Here is a 21,856-nt window from a genome sequence, read left to right on the forward strand (position 1 = left end):
ACAACACACGTCCAAACAGGACAGCAGTCAGAGATACAATAGCGTGACCAGTGCCTGTCCATCCGACGCTCTGGTAGAGAGGGGCTGCCTTATTGGCTGCCAGATCCCTGATAATTCTTCATCGGCTGTGTCCAGCTCGCGCCAGAGTCCAGAGTTAACCCGTTTTAAATGGCGACGGTTGGTTTCACGTACAAACAAATGTTAATTTTAAACATTCCACAGCAAGTGAAAATACAGTGCAACTTAAAAAAAGAGATCTCATTCACATTCACTTATTCTTAGTATAATTCAAATAAAACCTAGATAAATTAAAATATTTATCTATATAAGGAAAAACTTACTGTTTGTTGCTCTATTCTCATGATTTCTTCCTGAGCTTTTTCTTCATCCTCTTCATATTTCCTCCGAACTGTCTCTATTTGACGATCTCTATCTTCTAAAACTAATCTGTTAAGGTATGACTGAAAAAAGGAAATAAACATACATTATCTATATCTGCTCCTAAAGTTGTTTTTTTAAAGGCACAAAATACATACTGTACTGATTTATGTATCAGTCAAATCCTCTACTCTACAGTAAATAGAAATAAAATTTTAAAAGTAATTTGTATTTCCTAACTATATAAACCTGAGTCATTGTATAGGAGTATGTTGATAGCTTGGCTGAAACTCAATTTTCAAAATTTATAACAAAGTGTTAGTAGTTTCCGGCTAGCAGTGAGGAAGCCCTGCCCTCCCCGCCAATATACTGGCTGGGGGTGTTAGGTGAAACTTACAGGACTCTAGTGTGTATACAGTAGTTAGGAAAAATTCATATTAAATTTAAAATTTGGGATTCGTCCCTATACAAATACAAACCTTTGTACTTTAATTGGAGATTATAATCATAAAGGCAAGTTTAAAATCTCTGGATGTAAATACACGTGGATCTGATAGAGGTATGGCAGTGTTGATTCCTGCATAATTGTGGTAGCCTATAGCAAACGTCCCTGCCTGGCAGTCTGTTGGAGGAGAGTTCAAGAACCACTCAAGCTTGATAGTTTCTAGTAGTGGCTGCAACCTCACCATCCTTGTGAGCTAGGGCTGGGGGTTTGGTGGAGCCTCAATGTCTACCTACAGAGCCATTGCAACTACTGCCTGGCTTCTCTGGTCCTAGCTTAATAAAGCTAGGACTTCTACCATTCATGAGCAACCTTTAAACCTTCCAAACATGCAATAGCAGGCTTAAACCGGTTTCTATTATCAATGAGGGGTAGAGCAAGAGTTAAAAAAGCAATACAATAATGTTACAGTGTACAAGCCCATATGTAACACATGTAGTACATATACAAATTATACTGTACATGGGAAATAAGGCCCTGCTTTTGAGAGGTGCACTGTAGGCGAGTCATCTTGCAGGAGATACGCAGATTTTAGGTGATCAATGGAGACCCAGTCTTCTTTGCCACGAATGTTAATTAAGGAAGCCTTTGGTACGCGATGGATCACGAATAAAGGGCCCGTGTAAGGGGGCGTTAGTGTTGGCATGCAAGTGTTAGTGGGCAGGAAAACATGCATTGTCATGTGAAAATCGTCGGTATGCGTTGCTTCACTGGGGGCTTGCAAGTCTAACGGTAAGAAGTAAATCTTCCCACAACGTCACATAGGTACTGGAGATTGTCGGAGAAGGTTGCAGACAGTAAAAATTTGGCCGACAACCAACAGGTTGCTATATACCAATTCAGTTGCTGAGACATCCAGAGAACCTTTGGTAGTGGTTCTTAATTCCAAGAGGACCAAGGGAAGCTAAGTAAACTAGTTGAAGCCATTGCCGAGGGATATCAAAGCTGCTTTGAGGTGCGATGAAATTGTTTGACCATTCTGCTGGCTGCAAGGTTGTAGATGGTTGTCTGGTGTAGGGTAATGTCCAGGAGATTCGCTAATGATGTACACAACTGAGAGGTAAAAGTGATACCCCTGTCAGAAGTAATATGCTCAGGGATACCAAATATCACAATCCACCCTAAGAGTACGGAAGATGTACATGAGGCGGACACAGCAGTTTGCATGGAAAAAGACTTTGGTTAATGATGGTAAACAGGTAACGGTGTCCTTGTGATGTGGGTAGGGGACCTACTACATTGACGTGAATGTGGGAAAAACGACGCTGAGGAGAGGTGCCCACTCCTGAATCCGTATGTTTATGTGCTTATGAAGCTTGGCCAGATGTACAGGCATGGGCCCTATCCATAGTAATGTAATGCTTTACCAAATGAACTCTGTCTTCAGTAGCTGTGCAGTAAATTGCCACGAGAGATGTGAAAGGCCATGGATGAAACCAAACACCTGTTGGAGCATGGGAGTAGGTATTCACGGTTGTGGCCTACCAGTACTAACATCACAGAGGAGGGAAGAGTTGAAGTCGTCGAGGGTGACTTCTTCCCAAAGGAGAGATGTGCAGGATGACCGGCATGATTGATACTCTGGATCTTTTCATTGGGCTTCTGCACAGGCGTTGAAATCCAATCCCAGTTTAATGGTGGCTCATATGTTTCTTGAGAGGGCATCGGCAATAGGATTCATGTTCCCAGTGGTGTGTTGAAGGGTACAATTGTATTCAGCCATGGCGGAGAGGTGTCAGCATTGACGGGCGGGCCAGGCGCCGGACTGTCAAATAAAGGCGTGCACCAGGGGTACATGGTCCATGTGAATGACAAAGGGCGTGCCCTTAAGAAGTGGCGAATGTGACGGACAGACAAATGCACTGCCAGCAATTCATAGTCAAATGTAGAGTAGCCAGATTCCACCTTGGACAGTTTCCTGCTGAAAAAGACCAATGGGCGGGGCAAGCCGCGGAACACCTGGTCGAGTACTGCACCAATAGACACCATCACTGGCATCAGTGGAGAGAAGAAGGACATGCGGCATGGGAAAGCTGAGAGCAGCAGCAGTTGACTGGGCATTCTTTGTGTTGCAGAAGGACTCTTCCTGAAGGGGACCCCACTTCAGGTCTTTTGGCTTGCCCCTGAGGGAGGCATAGAGGAGGGCAAGAGTGATAACAATGGCTGGCAAGAACCGATGATAATTTATCATGCCCAAGAATTCTTGTAGTGCTTTAACGGTCAAAGGAGTGGTAAAGTTCTGAACATCTGAAACCTTCTCAGGGAGGGGATGGATGCCTTGAGGAGCGATGCGGTGCCCTAAGAACGATACTGCGTTGGTACCAAAGGTACAGTACACTTGTTGTACCAGATAACAAGGCCATTCTGTTGCAGGCAGTCGAGAACAATACGTAGGTGATGAAGGCGTTCCTCTTTGGAGGAAGGGAACACTAGTATATTATCCACGTAACATACACAGAAGGGGAGGTTCCCTAAGATGCCATCTATGAGACGCTGAAAAGTGGCCCCAGCATTACGAAGGTCAAAACAGAAGTAACTGAATATGTTAAGTGCCGAAGAGGATGGCGATGGCAGTCTTGGGGATGTCTTCTGGGTTCATGGGCACCTGATAATATCCCTTCAAAAGGTCGAAAGTGGAAAACACCTTCCCTTTGTGCAAGTAGGAGGTAACGTTAGTGATGTTGAGGAGGTAGTGATCCAGTTCCACCTGCATGTTTAGACGTCTGTAATCCCCAAAAGGGTGCAAGGAGCCATCCTTCCTCAAGACGATGTGTAGCGGTGACGACCTTGGGCTTGAGGTCTTTTCGTAAAGGTCCATTTCTTCCATTTCAGCGATCGTTCGTTTAGCGACTGCCAAACAATCTGGGGCCAGACTCCACTCATCCCGGCCAGCGGTGAGCATGCCCAACTCTGTATGAGAGTTGCGCCTGTGGATTTTTCATCCTGCTATGGGACAATACTTGGCACTCACTCAAGAGGGGAGGATCCTGGTACAGCATTATCTCTAAACTGTATGAGTCATGAATGTGCAACTCCCATTAATCAGACTTCATGACATCTAATAATTCTTCTTTATAAGTTGCAGTCTGCCTATGTCATCACACTCCTTGTTAACATCAGCCTCATGTATGAATATCATGGAGAATTAGGTGAGCATGGAAGACAGAAAAGCCTGTTCCCATATGCATAGAGACCTTGTGCTTACTTGTAAAAGGCAACACAATCAGATACTGTACGTGTGGAGATCTTGTGTGTACATGTGAAATGCAGTACAGTACTGACAGAAACTGTTCGCATGGAGACATTGCTCATACGCGTGAAAGACAGTATGATCAGAGACAGTATGAAAGGAATTCTGTTGCCCGTGGAATCCTGATAAAGGACCATATGTAGAGCCTGTGCACACACAAGTCAGGAATGTGGAGCCCAGGTGTGTGAAATTCTGATGTGGGTAAGCATTGAACCCTTGCATGCATGAAAGACAGTAAAGTTAAAGGTAGTACATACAAAGAGTCTTAGCACATATAAGTAAGGAATGTGGAGACTAAACGTGTGGAATTCTGTTGCGGGTGGATTCCTGATGTGCATCAGTGTCTAGCCCTTACACAAATACAAGTGAGTGGTAGCACAGTAAAAGACCAAAGTCTATGTCAGTGGATATCATTATGCATGGAGCCTTGTACATGGATTTGCATGGCAAATGCCTTCAGACTAACATAAGCAGTAGCAACATGTATCGATGTTTCTTCCATTTCTTCCAGTTAAGGGACAACTCTCACCATGTTCCTATACCCTTTCTCTCCCCAAAGAGAGATAGTCTAGGATGAGAAAAAGAAAGGCAGAGACCTTCATTCCCAATAAGGAGTGCATTCTTACAATGGTACAGAAGCATTCTTGATACAATACAGAACTATCGCTATCACAGGAAGAAAAGTGGTAGGAGTCACACATATATAACTACTATCAATCTGTCTTTATGGGTTTCTTCAATGGCGACTTCTACACATTATTCTTCTAGAAGTAGCAGTGAAGGCTCTCTGAGGAAGGTAAAGTAGGAGAAGGAAGAACTTGGGAACTTGTCTTTTAAGGGGTCGTCCTGCCAGATAACGATGCTCCAAAAAGGGAAAGAGAGGAACTACTGCATATGAAGAGATCACACATTGCACAACCAGGTGATGTGTCCTTAGCAGCTTTCCGAGTAAGGAAAAACACTGATGGAAAAAAGGGCGGTGTCCGTCCCTTCATACTCGACAGCAGCAGAAACTCCTTCCCAAGACAAAGCACAACAATGTCCAAGAAAAGCCAACCTTTTCAAAGATACGTTGACTTAACTACGCCATATTCACATAGGAATAAACAGCACACAAACATATTTTCTATGAGGTGGAAAAATGTGGATATCGACAAGTTGCACAAATAACTGTCCCTAGTTACAGCTATAGGGAAAACTGCAAAACCTCACACCTTCCTTAATATTCTTTGACATGACTATCTGTCAACCAAATCAAATCAGCCAGTTGGGAAACGCTGGAAGTATGTTTGCACTAATCGGCCGCTGAAAATAAAGTGGCTAGATAAGTATTCTGGCAAAAGGGCAAGGCTTCTCTGCTACCCACCAATAACTACTGACACCTCATTATAAATTATAACAGCCGATACTCAGCTTTGCTTATAACATTCTGTACTCCTATTACAGGACAAAGGTATCATTACTGATTAATGTATAGGAACAAAGAAGAGTATACACCAGGAATGCTAGAATAAAGAGACAGGAGTGCAAGTCTGAAGCGAGATACAAGAAAGAATGAAAGTCCAGCTGGAAGATGTTTGAGATGTAATAGAGTGGGTTCATAGGAAGAATTAATTTATGTGTTCACTAGAGGCCTGTTTTGGTTGTGGAGAGATAGAGTATCATGTGAATTAGTGTATGAAAGCAAGACAGATTAGATGTTGTAAGCTTAATAGGCTAGGGCTAGAAAATATAGCAACAGAGTGAATTTCAGAGTGAATGGGAGTTGTGAAAAATGATATTTTAATTATAAAATAAATTTTTGAATATACTTACCCGGTGAATATATAATAGCTGAGCCTCCGGCGGCTCGACAGAAAAAACACACAAAAACTCGCGAGCGATCGCTATGAAGGTTGCGGGTGTGCCCACTAGCGCCAACTATCGGCCAGATACCGCATATACATGTAAACAGACCCAATTTTTCTCATCCCGCTGGGTCTCTATCGGGGAGGATTTATATATTCACCGGGTAAGTATATTCAAAAATTTATTTTATAATTAAAATATAATTTTTAAATATTTAACTTAGCCGGTGAATATATAATAGCTGATTCACACCCATGGTGGTGGGTAGAGACCAGAGTTAATTAAGTTTACAGCGTATATGCTTAGAGTTTTTGACAGTTATATCATAACAAAACCCAAATATATAAAGGTACCTGGTAAGGAAGTTGACTTAGACGATTACTCTGCCTTATTAGTCTGTCTTCCTCATGAATCCCAGCGATCCTCTTAGGATGCTGGAAGACTCCCAGGAGCTGAAGTATTAAGGGCTGCAACCCATACAACAGGACCTCATCAAACCCCTAATCTGGGCGCTCTCAAGAAATGACTTTGACCACCCGCCAAATCAACCAGGATGCGAAAGGCTTCTTAGCCTTCCGTACAACCCAAAAAACAATATTAAAAACATTTCAAGAGACAGATTAAAAAGGATATTGGAATTAGGGTAATGTAGTGGTAGAACCCTCACCCACTACTGCACTCGCTGCAACGAATGGACCCAGTGTGTAGCAGTCCTCGTAAAGAGTCTGGACATCTTTTAAGTAAAATGACGCGAACACTGACTTGCTTCTCCAAAAAGTCGCGTCCATAATACTTTGCAGAGATTTATTTTGCTTGAAGGCCACGGAGGTTGCTATAGCTCTAACTTCGTGCGTCTTAACCTTAAGCAAACATCGGTCTTTCTCATTCAAGTGAGAATGAGCTTCTCGTATTAAAAATCTGATAAAATATGACAAAGCATTCTTTGACATAGGCAATGATGGTTTCTTAACTGAGCACCATAATGCCTCAGATTTACCTCGTAATGACTTAGTACTAGCTAAATAGAACTTAAGAGCTCTAACAGGACATAATACTCTTTCCAGTTCGTTGCCTATGATCTCTGATAAGCAAGGAATATCAAAAGATTTAGGCCAAGGACGAGAAGGCAGTTCATTTTTGGCCAGGAAACCAAGTTGAAGTGAACAAGTGGCTTTTTCTGTAGAAAAGCCGATGTTCTTACTGAAGGCATGAAGTTCACTGACCCTTTTAGCCGAAGCCAAGCACACTAGAAAAAGTGTCTTGAGGGTGAGATCCTTCAGGGAGGCTGAATGTAATGGCTCAAACCTGTCTGACATGAGGAACCTTAGGACCACGTCTAAGTTCCATCCAGGAGTTGCCAGACGACGTTCCTTAGAGGTCTCGAAAGACTTAAGGAGATTTTGGAGATCTTTATTGTTGGAAAGATCTAAGCCTCTATGTCGAAAGACCGAAGCCAACATGCTCCTGTAGCCCTTAATCGTGGGAGCTGAAAGGGAGCGAACCTTTCTCAGATGTAAAAGAAAATCTGCGATTTGGGCTACAGAGGTACTGGACGAGGACACAGATGCTGACTTGCACCAGTCTCGAAAGACTTCCCACTTCGACTGGTATACTCTAATGGTAGAAGCTCTCCTCGCTCTTGCAATCGCACTGGCTGCCTCCTTCGAAAAGCCTCGAGCTCTTGAGAGTCTTTCGATAGTCTGAAGGAAGTCAGACGAAGAGCGGGGAGGCTTTGATGGACATTCTTTACGTGGGGCTGACGTAACAGATCTACCCTTAGAGGAAGACTTCTTGGAAAGTCTACCAGCCATTGAAGTACCTCGGTGAACCACTCTCTCGCGGGCCAGAGGGTAGCAACCAACGCCAACCTTGTCCCTTCGTGAGAGGCGAACTTCTGCAGTACCTTGTTGACTATCTTGAATGGTGGGAATGCATATAAGTCCAGAAGAGACCAATCCAGTAGAAACGCGTCTATGTGGATTGCTTCTGTATCTAGGACTGGAGAGCAATAGATTGGTAACCTTTTGGTCAACGAGGAGGCAAAGAGGTCTATGGTGGGTTGACCCCAAGTAGCCCAAAGACTCTTGCCCACGTCCTTGTGGAGGGTCCATTCCGTGGGTATCACCTGACCCCTCCGACTGAGACAGTCTGCCAAGACGTTCAAGTCCCCCTGGATGAATCTCGTCAACAGGGAGATGCCTCGATTTCTTGACCATAAGAGAAGGTCCCTTGCGATCTCCAGAAGCGTGAAGGAGTGTGTGCCTCCTTGCTTGGAGATGTACGCCAAAGCTGTGGTGTTGTCTGAGTTGACCTCTACCACTTAGTTTCGAAGAAGCTTTCGAATATCATCAAGGCCAAGTGGACTGCTAATAGCTCCTTGCCGTTGATGTGCATGCTCTTCTGACTTGAGGTCCACAGACCCGAGCATTCCCGACCGTCCAGGGTCGCACCCCAACCCAAATCAGACGCGTCTGAGAACAACACGTGGTTTGGGTTCTTGACTGCTAGGAATAGTCCCTCTCTCAGACTGATATTGCTGTCCCACCATTTCAGGCATGCCTTTACTGGTTCGGAGACTGGGAATGATACCGTCTCTAACGTCTTGTCCTAGTTCCAGTGAGAGGCTAGATGGAACCGGAGAGGCAGAAGGTGTAGTCTCCCTAGTGAGACAAACTGCTCCAGGGATGAGAGAGTCCTTACGAGACTGTTCCAACTCCTGACTGAACAAACGTTCTCTTTTCAGCATTAGTTGGACTTCGAGCAGGGCTTGTTCTATTCAGGTGGCAGACGGAAAAGCCCGAAAAAACTGGACTGCGAATCTCCATCCCCAAATATAGAATAATCTGGGATGGGATCAGTTGGGAACTTTTAGGTTGACCAAAAGTTCCAACTCCCTGGCCAGACTCAACGTCCAATGTAGATCCTGCAGACAGCGAAGACTGGACGATGCTCTGAGAAGCCAGTCGTCCAAGTACAGGGAGGCTCGGATCCCCGATAGATGGGGGGATTTTGCCACATTCCTCATGAGCCTCGTAAACACGAGAGGAGCAGGACTGAGGCCAAAGCACAGGGCTCGAAACTGGTACCCCACATTCCTGTAAACAAACCTCAGAAACGGTTGGGAATCCGGGTGTATAGGAATGTGGAAGTATGCCTCCTGAAGGTTGAGAGAGACCATCCAGTCGCCTTCCATTAATGCTGTCAAGACAGCCTGGTAGACTTCATCGTGAAGTTTGTCTTGACAATGAACACATTGAGCGCACTTGCCTCTTATGTACTCCTGCAGTGAACATGGCTGCCAGATCATTGGAGCCATCCCTGAGGGACTTGTTCCTGCAGAGAACGTGGCTGTCAGATCATTGGAGCCATCCCTGAAAGCCTAGTTTATGCATGACATAATTGTACAGCAAAACTTCAAACGCTCGAAAAAACTCCTAACAGGAGATGGTCTAGCTCTGAAGTCGACCATAAAATCTTGGAGCGTCTCATGGCCAGGCGCCAGGGAGAGTCTATGAGGTTTGAGAAGTCTATCTGGGCAGAGGCAGGAACTCCCAAGCCGAGAACTTCTCCCGAGTCATATCAGACTCTCGCTCTATAAGCCAGCTTAAAAGTAGGGAAAGCAAAGGCTGTCTCCCCCAAACTCCTCCTGGTGATTAACCAGTCGCCTAGCAAACGTAAAGCTCTCTTAGAAGAGCGAGAGAGCACTAGCTTATAAAACAACGGCTTCGAAGTAGCTAGGCCTAGTGTAAACTCTGACGTTTAGGCGAACGAGGAGCAGCAGTTACAAAAAGATCCGGACAAAGATCCTTAAAAATCAGCATGATTTATTTAAAGTCCATAGAGGGCTGAGCAGCTTTAGGCTCCTCTCCGTCTGACAGAGTCCTCAAGGGAATATCAGTAGGAGGGGGATCAGCAACTTCCTCATCTGAAGGAAACTTGTCCGACAATAGCCGAGTCTCAAGCAAGGGAGAGACCTGCCGTGGTGGCAATGCTTGACAAGCAGAGTCCACACGCAAAGGAGCAACAGTATAAGTCAAGGACGCTATGTCATGTAACTGCTTAAAGGACTGACCAGTAACAACAACAGGTGCGGGAGGACGTTCGACGTCAACTCGAGACTGCCTTGACTGCTTAGACTGAGCAGTCAAAACAACTCTTGACTGCGGTGCTTGACGCTCAACGTCAAAACAAGTCAACTATGCTGGTTGGTGAACGTCCTGAACGTCAACAAGAGCAAGCGGCAGTGGCTGAACGTCCACAAGCGGCTGAGAGTCAACACGGGACTGCATCGAGTGAGGCTCTACAAAACACGATTGACGTGACTTTGTAACGTCAATGTCAACAGGACGAGCAAAGGCTCGTTTGGGCGGCTGACGGCCAAGATCTCGATCAGCTAAGCGGCGAGGATCATCGTGAACCTGCTCAACAGAATAGTCCTCCATAAGAGAGGCAAGCTTATTCTGCATGTCTTGCTGTACAACCCATTTAGGATCAACGGGAATGGTTGCGGTAAGAGACGAGGGTAACGTCTGTGACTGCAAAACCTTGCCTACAAAAAGACTCTCGGAGCCTGTGTTACGCTTTTGTTTAGGCGGCGAGCAGTCTTCCGATGACTGCATAGGGTCAGAGCTGTCCTAATGGTTAAAATCAGGACGCTGGACCTGTCCTGAAAGGACTGACTTTCGCTTAAAGGGTCTCGAAACCTTGTTCCACGGTTTCTTATGCGAAAAGCCTTCGGATGACGAGGAGAAAATCGTCTCGCTCGTCTTATGGTAGGGGCGGTGTTGATGAGACACGCCTGAAACCATAGAGGGAACGTCTGTTCACTGATCAAGTCCTCTCGAACCCATAAGTCGTACGACATTACTTCTCCCCTGGGCTTGGGAGCTTGCAAGAGGTCTCGGACTAGGCGAACGACAGGCACGAACAGACGAACCCTCGGTCGCAACACTGATAACACTTTGCGCAATTATCACTATCACTACGATTTTCTGTTTTGCACTTACTTCACTGAAATCGAATTTTTCAACAATTCACATTAGGTATGAATAAAACTGATTTCTACCTGAAGCACGCAATTCTACCCTCTTCAAAAGGTTATAATTGCGAAATCAGTCGTATAATGTAAGCACATTAATACAAGCAAAAAACAGTAAACAAATATTAAGATAAAAAGATCAGTGGCTGGGAAGGAGACTAAACACTAGTTCATTCAAAACTACGTTTTCAATCTCTCACGAGAATAAAAACTAAAAACGTTTTATCCTTTCTCCCCGTACAGAGACTAGGGACGAGAGTAAAAAAACTGACTCGAGAACAACGTTACTCGCTTGGGACGAGAATAAAGATCGGAACGTTCTCTCTTCCTCTCTCTCTCTCTCTCTCTCTCTCTCTCGATTTCGCACCGAAGAGAAGAGCCCACTTATCTTTCGTCAATAAACAGGTTATTTGACCAAAGGAAAAAACTGAAAGGTTTTTCAATTAACAAGTTCCTTTAAAATAGTATTTAAAACATTTAAGTTTGAAAGAAGAATGAACAAAACGTCAGAATCGATTTACTCTTTCTGCAAAGTGAAACCGTGATTCTCTCTCTCTCTATCGTAACGATAGAGCGCAAACTGCGTAGCATAAATAAACTAAACGTTAGTTCATCTTTGAAACAGTACGAAGACTATTCAAAGAAAATCTTTCATAAAATATCTACTAAAAAATATTCATTTAATAAGTTTTAAATCATTTGCTCTGTAAAAGTTATTTACGATTGAAAGGGCTCAACGTTGTTTAACTTCGGTTTCCAAGTTAGGACCGCCTACTCTCGGATTAGAGGAGGAATAGGAAAGGTTGCATATAAACAAATCATTAAAATTTATCTTGATGTTTATTATAAATGGAAAGCTAATCGAAGAGGCCTAATAAAGGCGGTTGAGATAAAAAATATATAGAGGAAAATCTATAATTAATTTATAACGTGATAAGATAATTGCTAAAAGCCTAAAACACACTTCCGTACTAAGGGAAGGGTCGGCCATTTAAAAGTCAAAGAAAGTCCAAAAAACAATCCAAAGTCATCAAAAATTAAATCTATCCAAAAACGAGTTCAAGATTTAAGTTGAAGGTAAAACACCTGCACTGCGAAAGCTCAAACCAAAAGGAAGTACTTCACCAAATATGTTGAGAAAACTCCAGGTTATACAGCGAGCATTGATACGTCTTGTCGTTAAGGCCGACAGAGAAAAATTGGGTCTGTTTACATGTATATGCGGTATCTGGCCGATAGTTGGCGCTAGTGGGCACACCCGCAACCTTCATAGCGATCGCTCGCGAGTTTTTGTGTGTTTTTTCTGTCGAGCCGCCGGAGGCTCAGCTATTATATATTCACCGGCTAAGTTAAATATTTAAAATTAGGATTTACAGGGTAATTTTTTAGAATGTACAAGGCTCCAATAAATGAATGTATAAACTGTGAAATGCCTGGTCATGTAGCAAGTATATGTAAGAGATTGGGTCAAATGGAAAAGGGGATGTCAGGTGTGAATAGAAAAACTGGGGTTTGGATAAAAGGTTTCAAGACTTGAGTAAGGAAAGAGTGACTTCAGTACAGGATTTGGAATAGATGATGAATGTGAGAGGGCAGATGAATGTGAGGTTGAGCTTAGCATGGACGATCAAAAGGAAATGAGTGAAAAGCCTGATTTTGTGAAAATATTTTGCCAATGTAAGTGTATGAAAGACCATCAACTAGAAATAGAGGTCCAGTACAAGAGCATGAATGGGTGTGGCAAAATACCATATAAATTTAGGCTTGAATGTTGGAAAAATGATATTTTAATTATAAAATAAATTTTTGAATATACTTACCCGGTGAATATATAGCTGCAACTCTGTTGCTCGACAGACAAAAAAACTGTACAAAAAACTCGCCAGCGATCGCTATACAGGTTGCGGGTGTGCCCATCAGCGCCAACTGTCGGCCAGATACCATACTCCATGTAAACAAAGACTCAATTTTCTTCTCATCCCACTGCGTCTCTATTGGGGAGGAAGGGAGGGTCATTTAATTTATATATTCACCGGGTAAGTATATTAAAAAATTTATTTTATAATTAAAATATCATTTTTAAATATTTAACTTAGCCGGTGAATATATAGCTGATTCACACCCAGGGTGGTGGGTAGAGACCAGTTAAATATGTTTACATCTTATGAGCTAAGAGTTTTTATTTCATTTTAGAAGTTATCAAAATAACAAAAACAAAATAAATAGGTACCTGGTAAGGAAGTCGACTTAGACGATTACTCTGCCTTATAAGTACGTCTTCCTTACGGAGCCTCGCGATCCTCTTAGGATGCTGACAGACCCCTAGGAGCTGAAGTATCAAGGGCTGCAACCCATACAACAGGACCTCATCAAACCCCTAATCTGGGCGCTCTCAAGAAATGACTTTGACCACCCGCCAAATATACCAGGATGCGAAAGGCTTCTTAGCCTTCCGGACAACCCATAAAAAACATTTCAAGAGACAGATTAAAAGGATATGGAATTAGGGAATTGTAGTGGTTGAGCCCTCACCCACTACTGCACTCGCTGCTACGAATGGTCCCAGTGTGTAGCAGTTCTCGTAAAGAGACTGGACATCTTTCAAGTAAAATGACGCGAACACTGACTTGCTTCTCCAATAGGTTGCGTCCATTATACTTTGCAGAGATCTATTTTGCTTAAAGGCCACGGAAGTTGCTACAGCTCTAACTTCGTGCATCTTCACCTTAGGCAAAGTTCGGTCTTCCTCACTCAGATGTGAATGAGCTTCTCGTATAAACAATCTGATAAAGTATGACCAAGCATTCTTTGACATAGGCAAGGATGGTTTCTTAACTGAACACCATAAAGCTTCAGATTGGCCTCGTAAAGGTTTAGTACGCTTTAAATAGAACTTAAGAGCTCTAACAGGGCATAAGACTCTTTCTAGTTCATTGCCTACGATCTCCGATAAGCTGGGAATATCGAAAGATTTAGGCCAAGGCCGAGAAGGCAGCTCATTTTTGGCTAGAAAACCAAGTTGCAGCGAACAAGTGGCTTGTTCCGACGAAAATCCGATGTTCTTGCTGAAGGCATGAATCTCACCGACTCTTTTAGCCGAGGCTAAGCATACCAGGAAAAGAGTCTTAAGAGTGAGATCTTTCAGGGAGGCTGATTGTAACGGCTCCAACCTGTCTGACATGAGGAATCTTAGTACCACGTCTAAATTCCATCCAGGGGTAGCCAAACAACGCTCCTTGGTGGTCTCAAAAGACTTAAGGAGGTCTTGCAGATCTTTATTGTTGGAAAGATCTAAGCCTCTATGCCGGAAGACCGATGCCAACATGCTTCTGTAGCCCTTGATAGTGGGAGCTGAAAGGGATCGTCCTTTTCTCAGGTATAAGAGAAAATCAGCTATTTGAGCTACAGAGGTACTGGTCGAGGATACAGAAACTGACTTGCACCAGTCTCGGAAGACTTCCCACTTCGATTGGTAGACTCTAATGGTAGACGCTCTCCTTGCTCTAGCAATCGCACTGGCTGCCTCCTTCGAAAAGCCTCTAGCTCTCGAGAGTCTTTCGATAGTCTGAAGGCAGTCAGACGAAGAGCGTGGAGGCTTTGGTGTACCTTCTTTACGTGTGGCTGACGTAGAAGGTCTACCCTTAGAGGAAGACTTCTGGGAACGTCTACTAACCATCGAAGTACCTCGGTGAACCATTCTCTCGCGGGCCAGAGGGGAGCAACTAACGTCAACCTTGTCCCTTCGTGAGAGGCGAACTTCTGCAGTACCTTGTTGACAATCTTGAACGGTGGGAATGCGTAGAGATCCAGATGTGACCAATCTAGGAGGAAGGCATCTATATGTATTGCTGCTGGGTCCGGGACTGGGGAGCAATAGATTGGAAGCCTCTTGGTCAGCGAGGTTGCAAAGAGATCTATGGTTGGTTGACCCCAAGTGGCCCAAAGTCTCTTGCACACATCCTTGTGGAGGGTCCATTTGGTTGGAATTACTTGCCCTTTCCGACTGAGACAATCTGCTATGACGTTCAAGTCGCCTTGGATGAACCTCGTTACTAGGGAGATGTCTTGACCTTTTGACCAGATGAGCAGGTCCCTTGCGATCTCGTACAACGTCAGTGAGTGGGTACCTCCTTGTTTGGAGATGTACGCCAAGGCCGTGGTGTTGTCCGAGTTTACTTCCACCACTTTGCCTCGAAGGAGATACTCGAAGCTTTTCAAGGCCAGATGAACTGCCAACAGGTCCTTGCAGTTGATATGCATGCTCCTCTGACTCGAGTTCCACAGACCTGAGCATTCCCGACCGTCCAGTGTCGCGCCCCAGCCCAAGGCCGATGCGTCCGAGAAGAGAACGTGGTGGGGAGTCTGAACATATTGTCCTTCCACCAAGTCAGACAAGACTTTATCTTTCCGGAAATCGGGATCGAGACCGCTTCTAGCGTCTTGTCCTTTTTCCAGTGAAAAGCCAGATGGTATTGAGTCTTGTTGTTCAGCAACGTCCTTATCAGATAGTTCCTCATCCGAAAACTGATGAGGAAACGGCAACGGAGTGGGCAACGTCTGGCTCGCTGAGTCCGGTCGCACTGGTGCATGCGTGACGGAGTCGGACGCAACGTCATGGAACTGCTGCACAGTCTGTGAACTGTCAACAACCATGGGTGCGCGAGGACGCACAGCGTCCACCCGAGACTGTCTAGACCGTCTGGGTTGTGCAGTCAACACCATACCGGGTTGCGGAGGTTGACGCACCGCGTCAAAACAAGTCACCTCTGATGGTTGTTGAACGTCCTGAACGTCAACAACCACCTCCGAGCGTCGCTTAACGTCAACGTGCGGCTGGCAACCCACACTGGGTCGCATCGGTGGAGGAACCACCTCAACTGGTAGACGCGAGAAGGTTACCTCAGCGTCAACAGGACGCACAACCGACCGCTTGGAAGGTTGTTGGCCAGAAGGTTCAGCAGCAACCTTCTCCGCATTAAAGTCCTCCATCAAGGACGCAAGCTTGGACTGCACGTCTTGCAGCAAAGCCCATTTAGGGTCTACGGGAGCAGGTGCGGCAACAGACGGGGTTAGCGACTGAGGCGGTACCGCTTTCCATCCCTGAAAGCCTTGTTTATGCATGACATAATTGAACAGCAAAACTTCAAAGGCTCGAAAACAGCTGTGAAGTTGACCTGTAAAATCTTGGAGCGTCTCCTGGCCAGGCGCCAGGGAGAGTCTACGAGATTTGAGAAGTCTATCTGGGCAGAGGCAGGAACTCCCAAGCCGAGAACTTCTCTCGTGTCATATCAGACTCTCGCTCTATAAGCCAGTTTAAAAGAAGGGAAAGCAAAGGCTGTATCCCCCAAACTCCTCCTGGTGATAAACCAGTCGCCTAGCAAACGTAAAGCTCTCTAGGAGAGCGAGAGAGCACTAGCTTATAAACAACGGCTTCGAAGTAGCTAGGCCTAGTGTAAGCTCTGACGTTTAGGCGAACGAGGAGCAGCAGTTACAAAAAGATCCGGACAAAGATCCTTAAAAATCAGCATGATTTAATTAAAGTCCATAGAGGGGTAAGCAGCTTTAGGCTCCTCTCCGTCTGACAGAGTCCTCAAGGGAATATCAGTAGGAGGGGGAACAGCAACTTCCTCATCTAAAGGAACCTTGTCCGATAATAGCTGAGTCTCAAGCAAGGGAGAGACCTACCGTGGTGGCAATGCTTTACAAGCAGAGTCCACACGCACTGGTGCATTAGTAGCGGACCAGGACGCAACGTCATGTAACTGCTTGACAGTCTGTGAACTGTCAACAACAACAGGTGCGAGAGACCAGGACGCAACGTCATGTCACTGCTTGACAGTCTGTGAATTGTCAACAACAACAGGTGCGTGAGGACGCACAGCGTCCACTCGAGACTGCTTTGACTGCCTAGAATGAGCAGTCAAAACAACTCTAGAATGCGGAGGTTGACGCACACCGTCAAAACAAGTCAACTCCGATTGTTAGCGAAAGTCCTGAACGTCAACAGGAGCATCAGCAAGTGGCCTAACGTCCAAATGTGGCTGAAAATCCACACGAGACCGCATCGAGTGTGGTTCTAAACAACCTGACTGACGTGACTTAGCTACGCCAACGTCAACAGGATGCACAAAGGAACGTTAGGTTGGCTGAAAGCCAGGATCTCGATGAGATAAACGGCTAGGCTCAACGGACTAATCGGCAGAATAGTCTTCCATAAGGGAGGCAAGCATATTCTGCATGTCTTGCCGTACAACCCATTTAGGATCAACGGAAATGGTTGCGGTAAGAGACGAGGGTAACGTCTGTGACCGCAACACTATGCCAACAAAAAAGACTCTCGGAGTCTGTGTTACGCTTTTGTTAGGCGGCAAGCAGTTTTCCGATGACTGCATAGGGTCAGAGCTGTCCTAATGGCTGCAACCAGGACGCTGGACCTGTCCTGAAAGGACTGACTTTCGCTTAAGGGCCTTGAAACCTTGTATCAGGTTTCTTATGCGAAAAGCCTTCGGATGACGAGGAGAAAATTGTCTCTCTCGCCTTATGGTAGGGGAGATCTTGGTAAGATACACCTGATACCATAGAGGGAAACGTCTGTTCGCTGATCAAGGCCTCTCGAACCCATAAGTCGTACGACATTACTTCTCCCCTGGGCTTGGGAGCTTGCAAAAGGTCCCGGACTAGGTGAACGACAGGCACGAACAGACGAACCCTCGGACGCAACACTGTAACACTTTGCGCAATATCACTTTATCACTACGATTTTCTGTTTTGCACTTATTTCACTGAAATCGAAACTTTTACTGATTTCTACCTGAAGCACGCAATTCTACCCTCATCAAAAGGTAGTAAATGCAAAATCAGTCGTATAATGCAAGCACATTAATACCAGCAAAAAAACAGTAAACATCTTTTAAGATAAAAAAAATTCAGTGATTGGGGAAGAGAATAAACACTAGTTCATTCAAAACTACGTTTTCAATCTCTCACCGTACATTGCCTGGGGACGAGAATAAAACTAAAAACGTTTTATCCTTTCTCCCCGTACAGAGACTAGGGACGAGAGTAACTCGAGAACAACGTTACCCGCTTGAACGGAACGTTTTCTCTCCTCTCTCTCCCTCCGTCTCTATCTCTCTCTCTCTTTCTCTCTTGATTTCGCACCTAAGAGAAGAGCCCAATTACGTTTCGTCAAAAAAACATGTTATTTGACCAAAGGAAAAAACTGAAAGGTTTTTCAATTAAAAAGTTCTTTTAAAATAGAATTTAAAACATTTAAGCTTTGAAAGAAGAATGAACAAAACGTCAGAATCGATTTACTCTTTCTGCAAAGTGAAACCGTGATACTCTCTCTCTCTATCGTAACGATAGAGCGCAAACTGCGTAGCATAAATAAACTAAACGTTAGTTCATCTTTGAAAACAGTACGAAGACTATTCAAAGAAATTCTTTCATAAAATATTTCATTTAAAAAGTTTTAAATCATTAGCTCTTTAAAAGCTATTTACGATTGAAAGGGCTCAACGTTGTTTAACTTCGGTTTCCAAGTTAGGACCGCCTACTCTCAGGAAAGGTCGCATATAAACAAAACATTAAAATTTATTTTTATGTTTATTATAAATGGAAAGTTAATCGAAGAGGCCTAATAAAGGCGGTGAAATATAAAATATATAGAGGAAAATCTAATTAATTTATAACGTGATAAGATAATTACTAAAAGCCTAAACACACTTCCGTCTAAGGGAAGGGTCGGCCATTTAAAAGTCAAAGAAAGTCCATACTCTCTTTGTCACCAAAAATTAAATCTATCCAAAACGAGTTCAAGATTTAAGATGAAGATAAAACACCTGCACTGCGAAAGCTCAAACCAAAATGAAGTACTTCACCAAATATGTTGAGAAAACTCCAGGTTCTACAGCGAGTAAAAGTACGTCTTGTCGACACGTCGACAGAGAGAAAATTGAGTCTTTGTTTACATGGAGTATGGTATCTGGCCGACAGTTGGCGCTGATGGGCACACCCGCAACCTGTATAGCGATCGCTGGCGAGTTTTTTGTACAGTTTTTTTGTCTGTCGAGCAACAGAGTTGCAGCTATATATTCACCGGCTAAGTTAAATATTTAAAACTGACTTTCAAGTACACTACATCCTTGGGTTACAATGGAGATCTGTTCCTACAATGAGTTGTAACTTTTGATGCACGTCAGAACTGAAGTAAATAAAGTACTGGACTAAAGTCACTCACCTATGCTATTGCCGTAGTTAAATCATATCAAGGGCATAAAAACTAATTTTATAACATGAAAACATAACTAGGACAAAAAACAAACAAACAGAGGACCTAAATATAGAATGGAACCTTAAAAAAACGTTACAAGTCATAACTCTTGTAACCCAAGGACTTACTGTACTGGCTCAAAAGATTATGTTCTATGTTCACGTGAATCTATACTGTAGTTTTAATTTTCATGAAATATGAAGTAAAAATTTTTTATTTCTAATACAGTACTATAATTTTCTTATTCCTCCCTGTCCTACATATGCTTTAAACCAACAAATGATACAGTAGCTATATATTTTCCTCTTGCTGCTACATCAATGTCAATCATGTCAAGATACTAAGTAGTGTATAAGTTGTTGTCCATTTACAGCAAGATCATACACAATCAACCAACAACTGAAGCACTTACCTGCAATTCAATTTCTTGGGCAATCCGTTTTTCCTCAGCCACATTGAATCTTCTTTTCCGTGCTACGCGTATCATACAGGCGATGTCGTCTCCATAGTTAACTTTTTGTTCTTTTGCAAGATCTTGAGCTGAATTATAAATTATTGGTTATTACAATGAGAAAAAGGAGAATGATAGTATAAATCACAAATATGAAAAGTAATTTGAATTTTTTCAACTACTGTATATACAAACCTAACTCATTTAATAGGAGTATGATTTCAGCTTAGCTAGAACTTGACTACTAAAATTTATAATGAGGAGTCAATAGTTACTAGTGGGGATGCTCCGGCCCCTCACCAGCACACTGAAATGACACTGACACGGGGTGGTTGAAGGGGAAGTGAAACTTAAAGAACTCAGGTTTGTATAGTTAGGAAAAATAAAAAATTCTGTACAGTAATACCTCTCGTTCCAGAGTGGGTTTCGTATCGTGATTTTTTCGTATGATGAGTCACGTTTTACATGTAAAACACCTAATTCATTCCAAGCCCCACAAAAACACGTTAAATTTTATAATAAAGGTATCACTGTACTAACCCACAATGAAATATAACCAAATACTGTACATTTGAATCATTCAATATTTAACCTGACCGTTAATACCTGTAAATGAAATAATCATTAGAACATAATGCAATAATAAATGGAAAATAACGAAAATGTGGAACCTTACTTTTCGAGTGAGGTGATGTCTAAAAGCAAAAGTGGCGGCAGAGGAGGAGTACAAGCGGCAGAAAACATGAACACTTAACTTTACGAAACATTAACACTTAACTATACGAAAAACTTGAAACTAAATTTGTTTTTTGCTTTTCTCTAATTTTTTCATTTTTTCTTTACATTTTGTTCTTTCTAAATTTCATTCAATTGTTTCATCACTTCCACTTTTGTTATTTTTGTCACATTGAGCTTCCTTTTGGCCTATTAATGGCTTCTTTTAAAAAATAACTATCCAAGGAAGCTTGTTTCTGCCTACTTTCATGGCTTCCTTCTGCTCAAGGATGGTGCCTGTATTCAACGGATTTCATCCATATTCCTTAGCAATCACACTCGACTGCATGCCAGCCGCATACTTCTTGATTATCTCCAGCTTCATCTCCATAGAAAGCCTCCTATTCTTCTTTCCCTGAACATCAACAATATTCTTGGGACCCATGGCTAATAATGTACGAGTTGAATAACACAACACGATACAGTACAGTAACTAATAGCATGAAAATGAAATCGCTAACAGGAATTCAATCTGAACAATAGCACTGCCGAAAGGAAAAGGTCGAAGAACTGTGATACATAGATGCAAGATGGGATAGATGCTGACCAATAGGCGAGCAGGATTTTACAGTGGCAATTAGCATCATAGTTGAGACCATTCAGTCGCCCTTTCTTACTGCTGCAAGAACTGACTTCAAAGTCTCCATTGAGAACTTCGTCTTTTGGACAAAAGTGTTGAGAACACTTACGTCCAGGACTGGATGCCCTCCCCCCAAGTTCTTGGGAACCAGGAAAAGGCGGTTGTAAAAACCTGGTGACTGCAAGTCCTGCACCCTCTCTATGGCCCTTCTCCAACAAGAGAGACACTTGAAGTTGTAAAGCTTGCCTTTTTGACTCCTCTCTGTACCTGGGAGAGAAATCTACTGGGGTTAAAACCAAAGGAGGTTTCCCTATAAAAGGGATCTTGTAACCCTCCTTTAGAAGTTGAACTGACCAAAGGTCTGCTCCCCTCATCTCCCTCGCCTGCCAGAAGTTGTGTAGTCTGGCTCCTACTGCCTGAAGGCGAAAGCAGTCAGACTCTGCTTCGCCCTGTCCTAATACATCTCCTCTTTGCTCTCCTTCCATCGGGCCTAGAGCTACTCCTGCTGGAAGTCTTTCCTCGAAAGAGCTGAGAAAACTTCGGGAAAGGTGTCTCATCTTTAGGCTTGCGGCTAGAGAAGAAAGATGGTAAGACCTCTCTTGCCATCTTTGATACTAGATCTTGGGTGGCTTTCTGAGTCATTGCTGAAGAAATCTCTCTAATTAGATCTTGCGGACACAGAGAGGAAGACAGCGGAGCATAAAGCAATTCCGACTTCTGAAAGGGAGTAACCCCCAGAGACAGAAACGAACACATCTGG

General features: G+C 43.6%; 1 protein-coding gene across 1 annotated transcript in view; it reads right to left on the reverse strand.

The window, feature by feature from the left end:
- The window catches only part of LOC137635644 (E3 ubiquitin-protein ligase CHIP-like), a 112,516-nt gene that overhangs the window by 48,489 nt on the left and 42,171 nt on the right, over nt 1-21,856 (reverse strand). The window contains exons 3-4 of the mRNA XM_068368110.1: nt 19,704-19,831; nt 342-461 (exon numbers count right to left, since the gene is read on the reverse strand). Coding sequence (XP_068224211.1) covers nt 342-461; nt 19,704-19,831 — 248 coding nt within the window. The remainder of the gene's footprint in view (nt 1-341; nt 462-19,703; nt 19,832-21,856) is intronic.

The sequence above is a fragment of the Palaemon carinicauda genome, unplaced genomic scaffold (assembly GCF_036898095.1).
Source record: "Palaemon carinicauda isolate YSFRI2023 unplaced genomic scaffold, ASM3689809v2 scaffold153, whole genome shotgun sequence".
In the NCBI taxonomy this organism is placed as follows: Eukaryota; Metazoa; Arthropoda; class Malacostraca; order Decapoda; family Palaemonidae; genus Palaemon; species Palaemon carinicauda.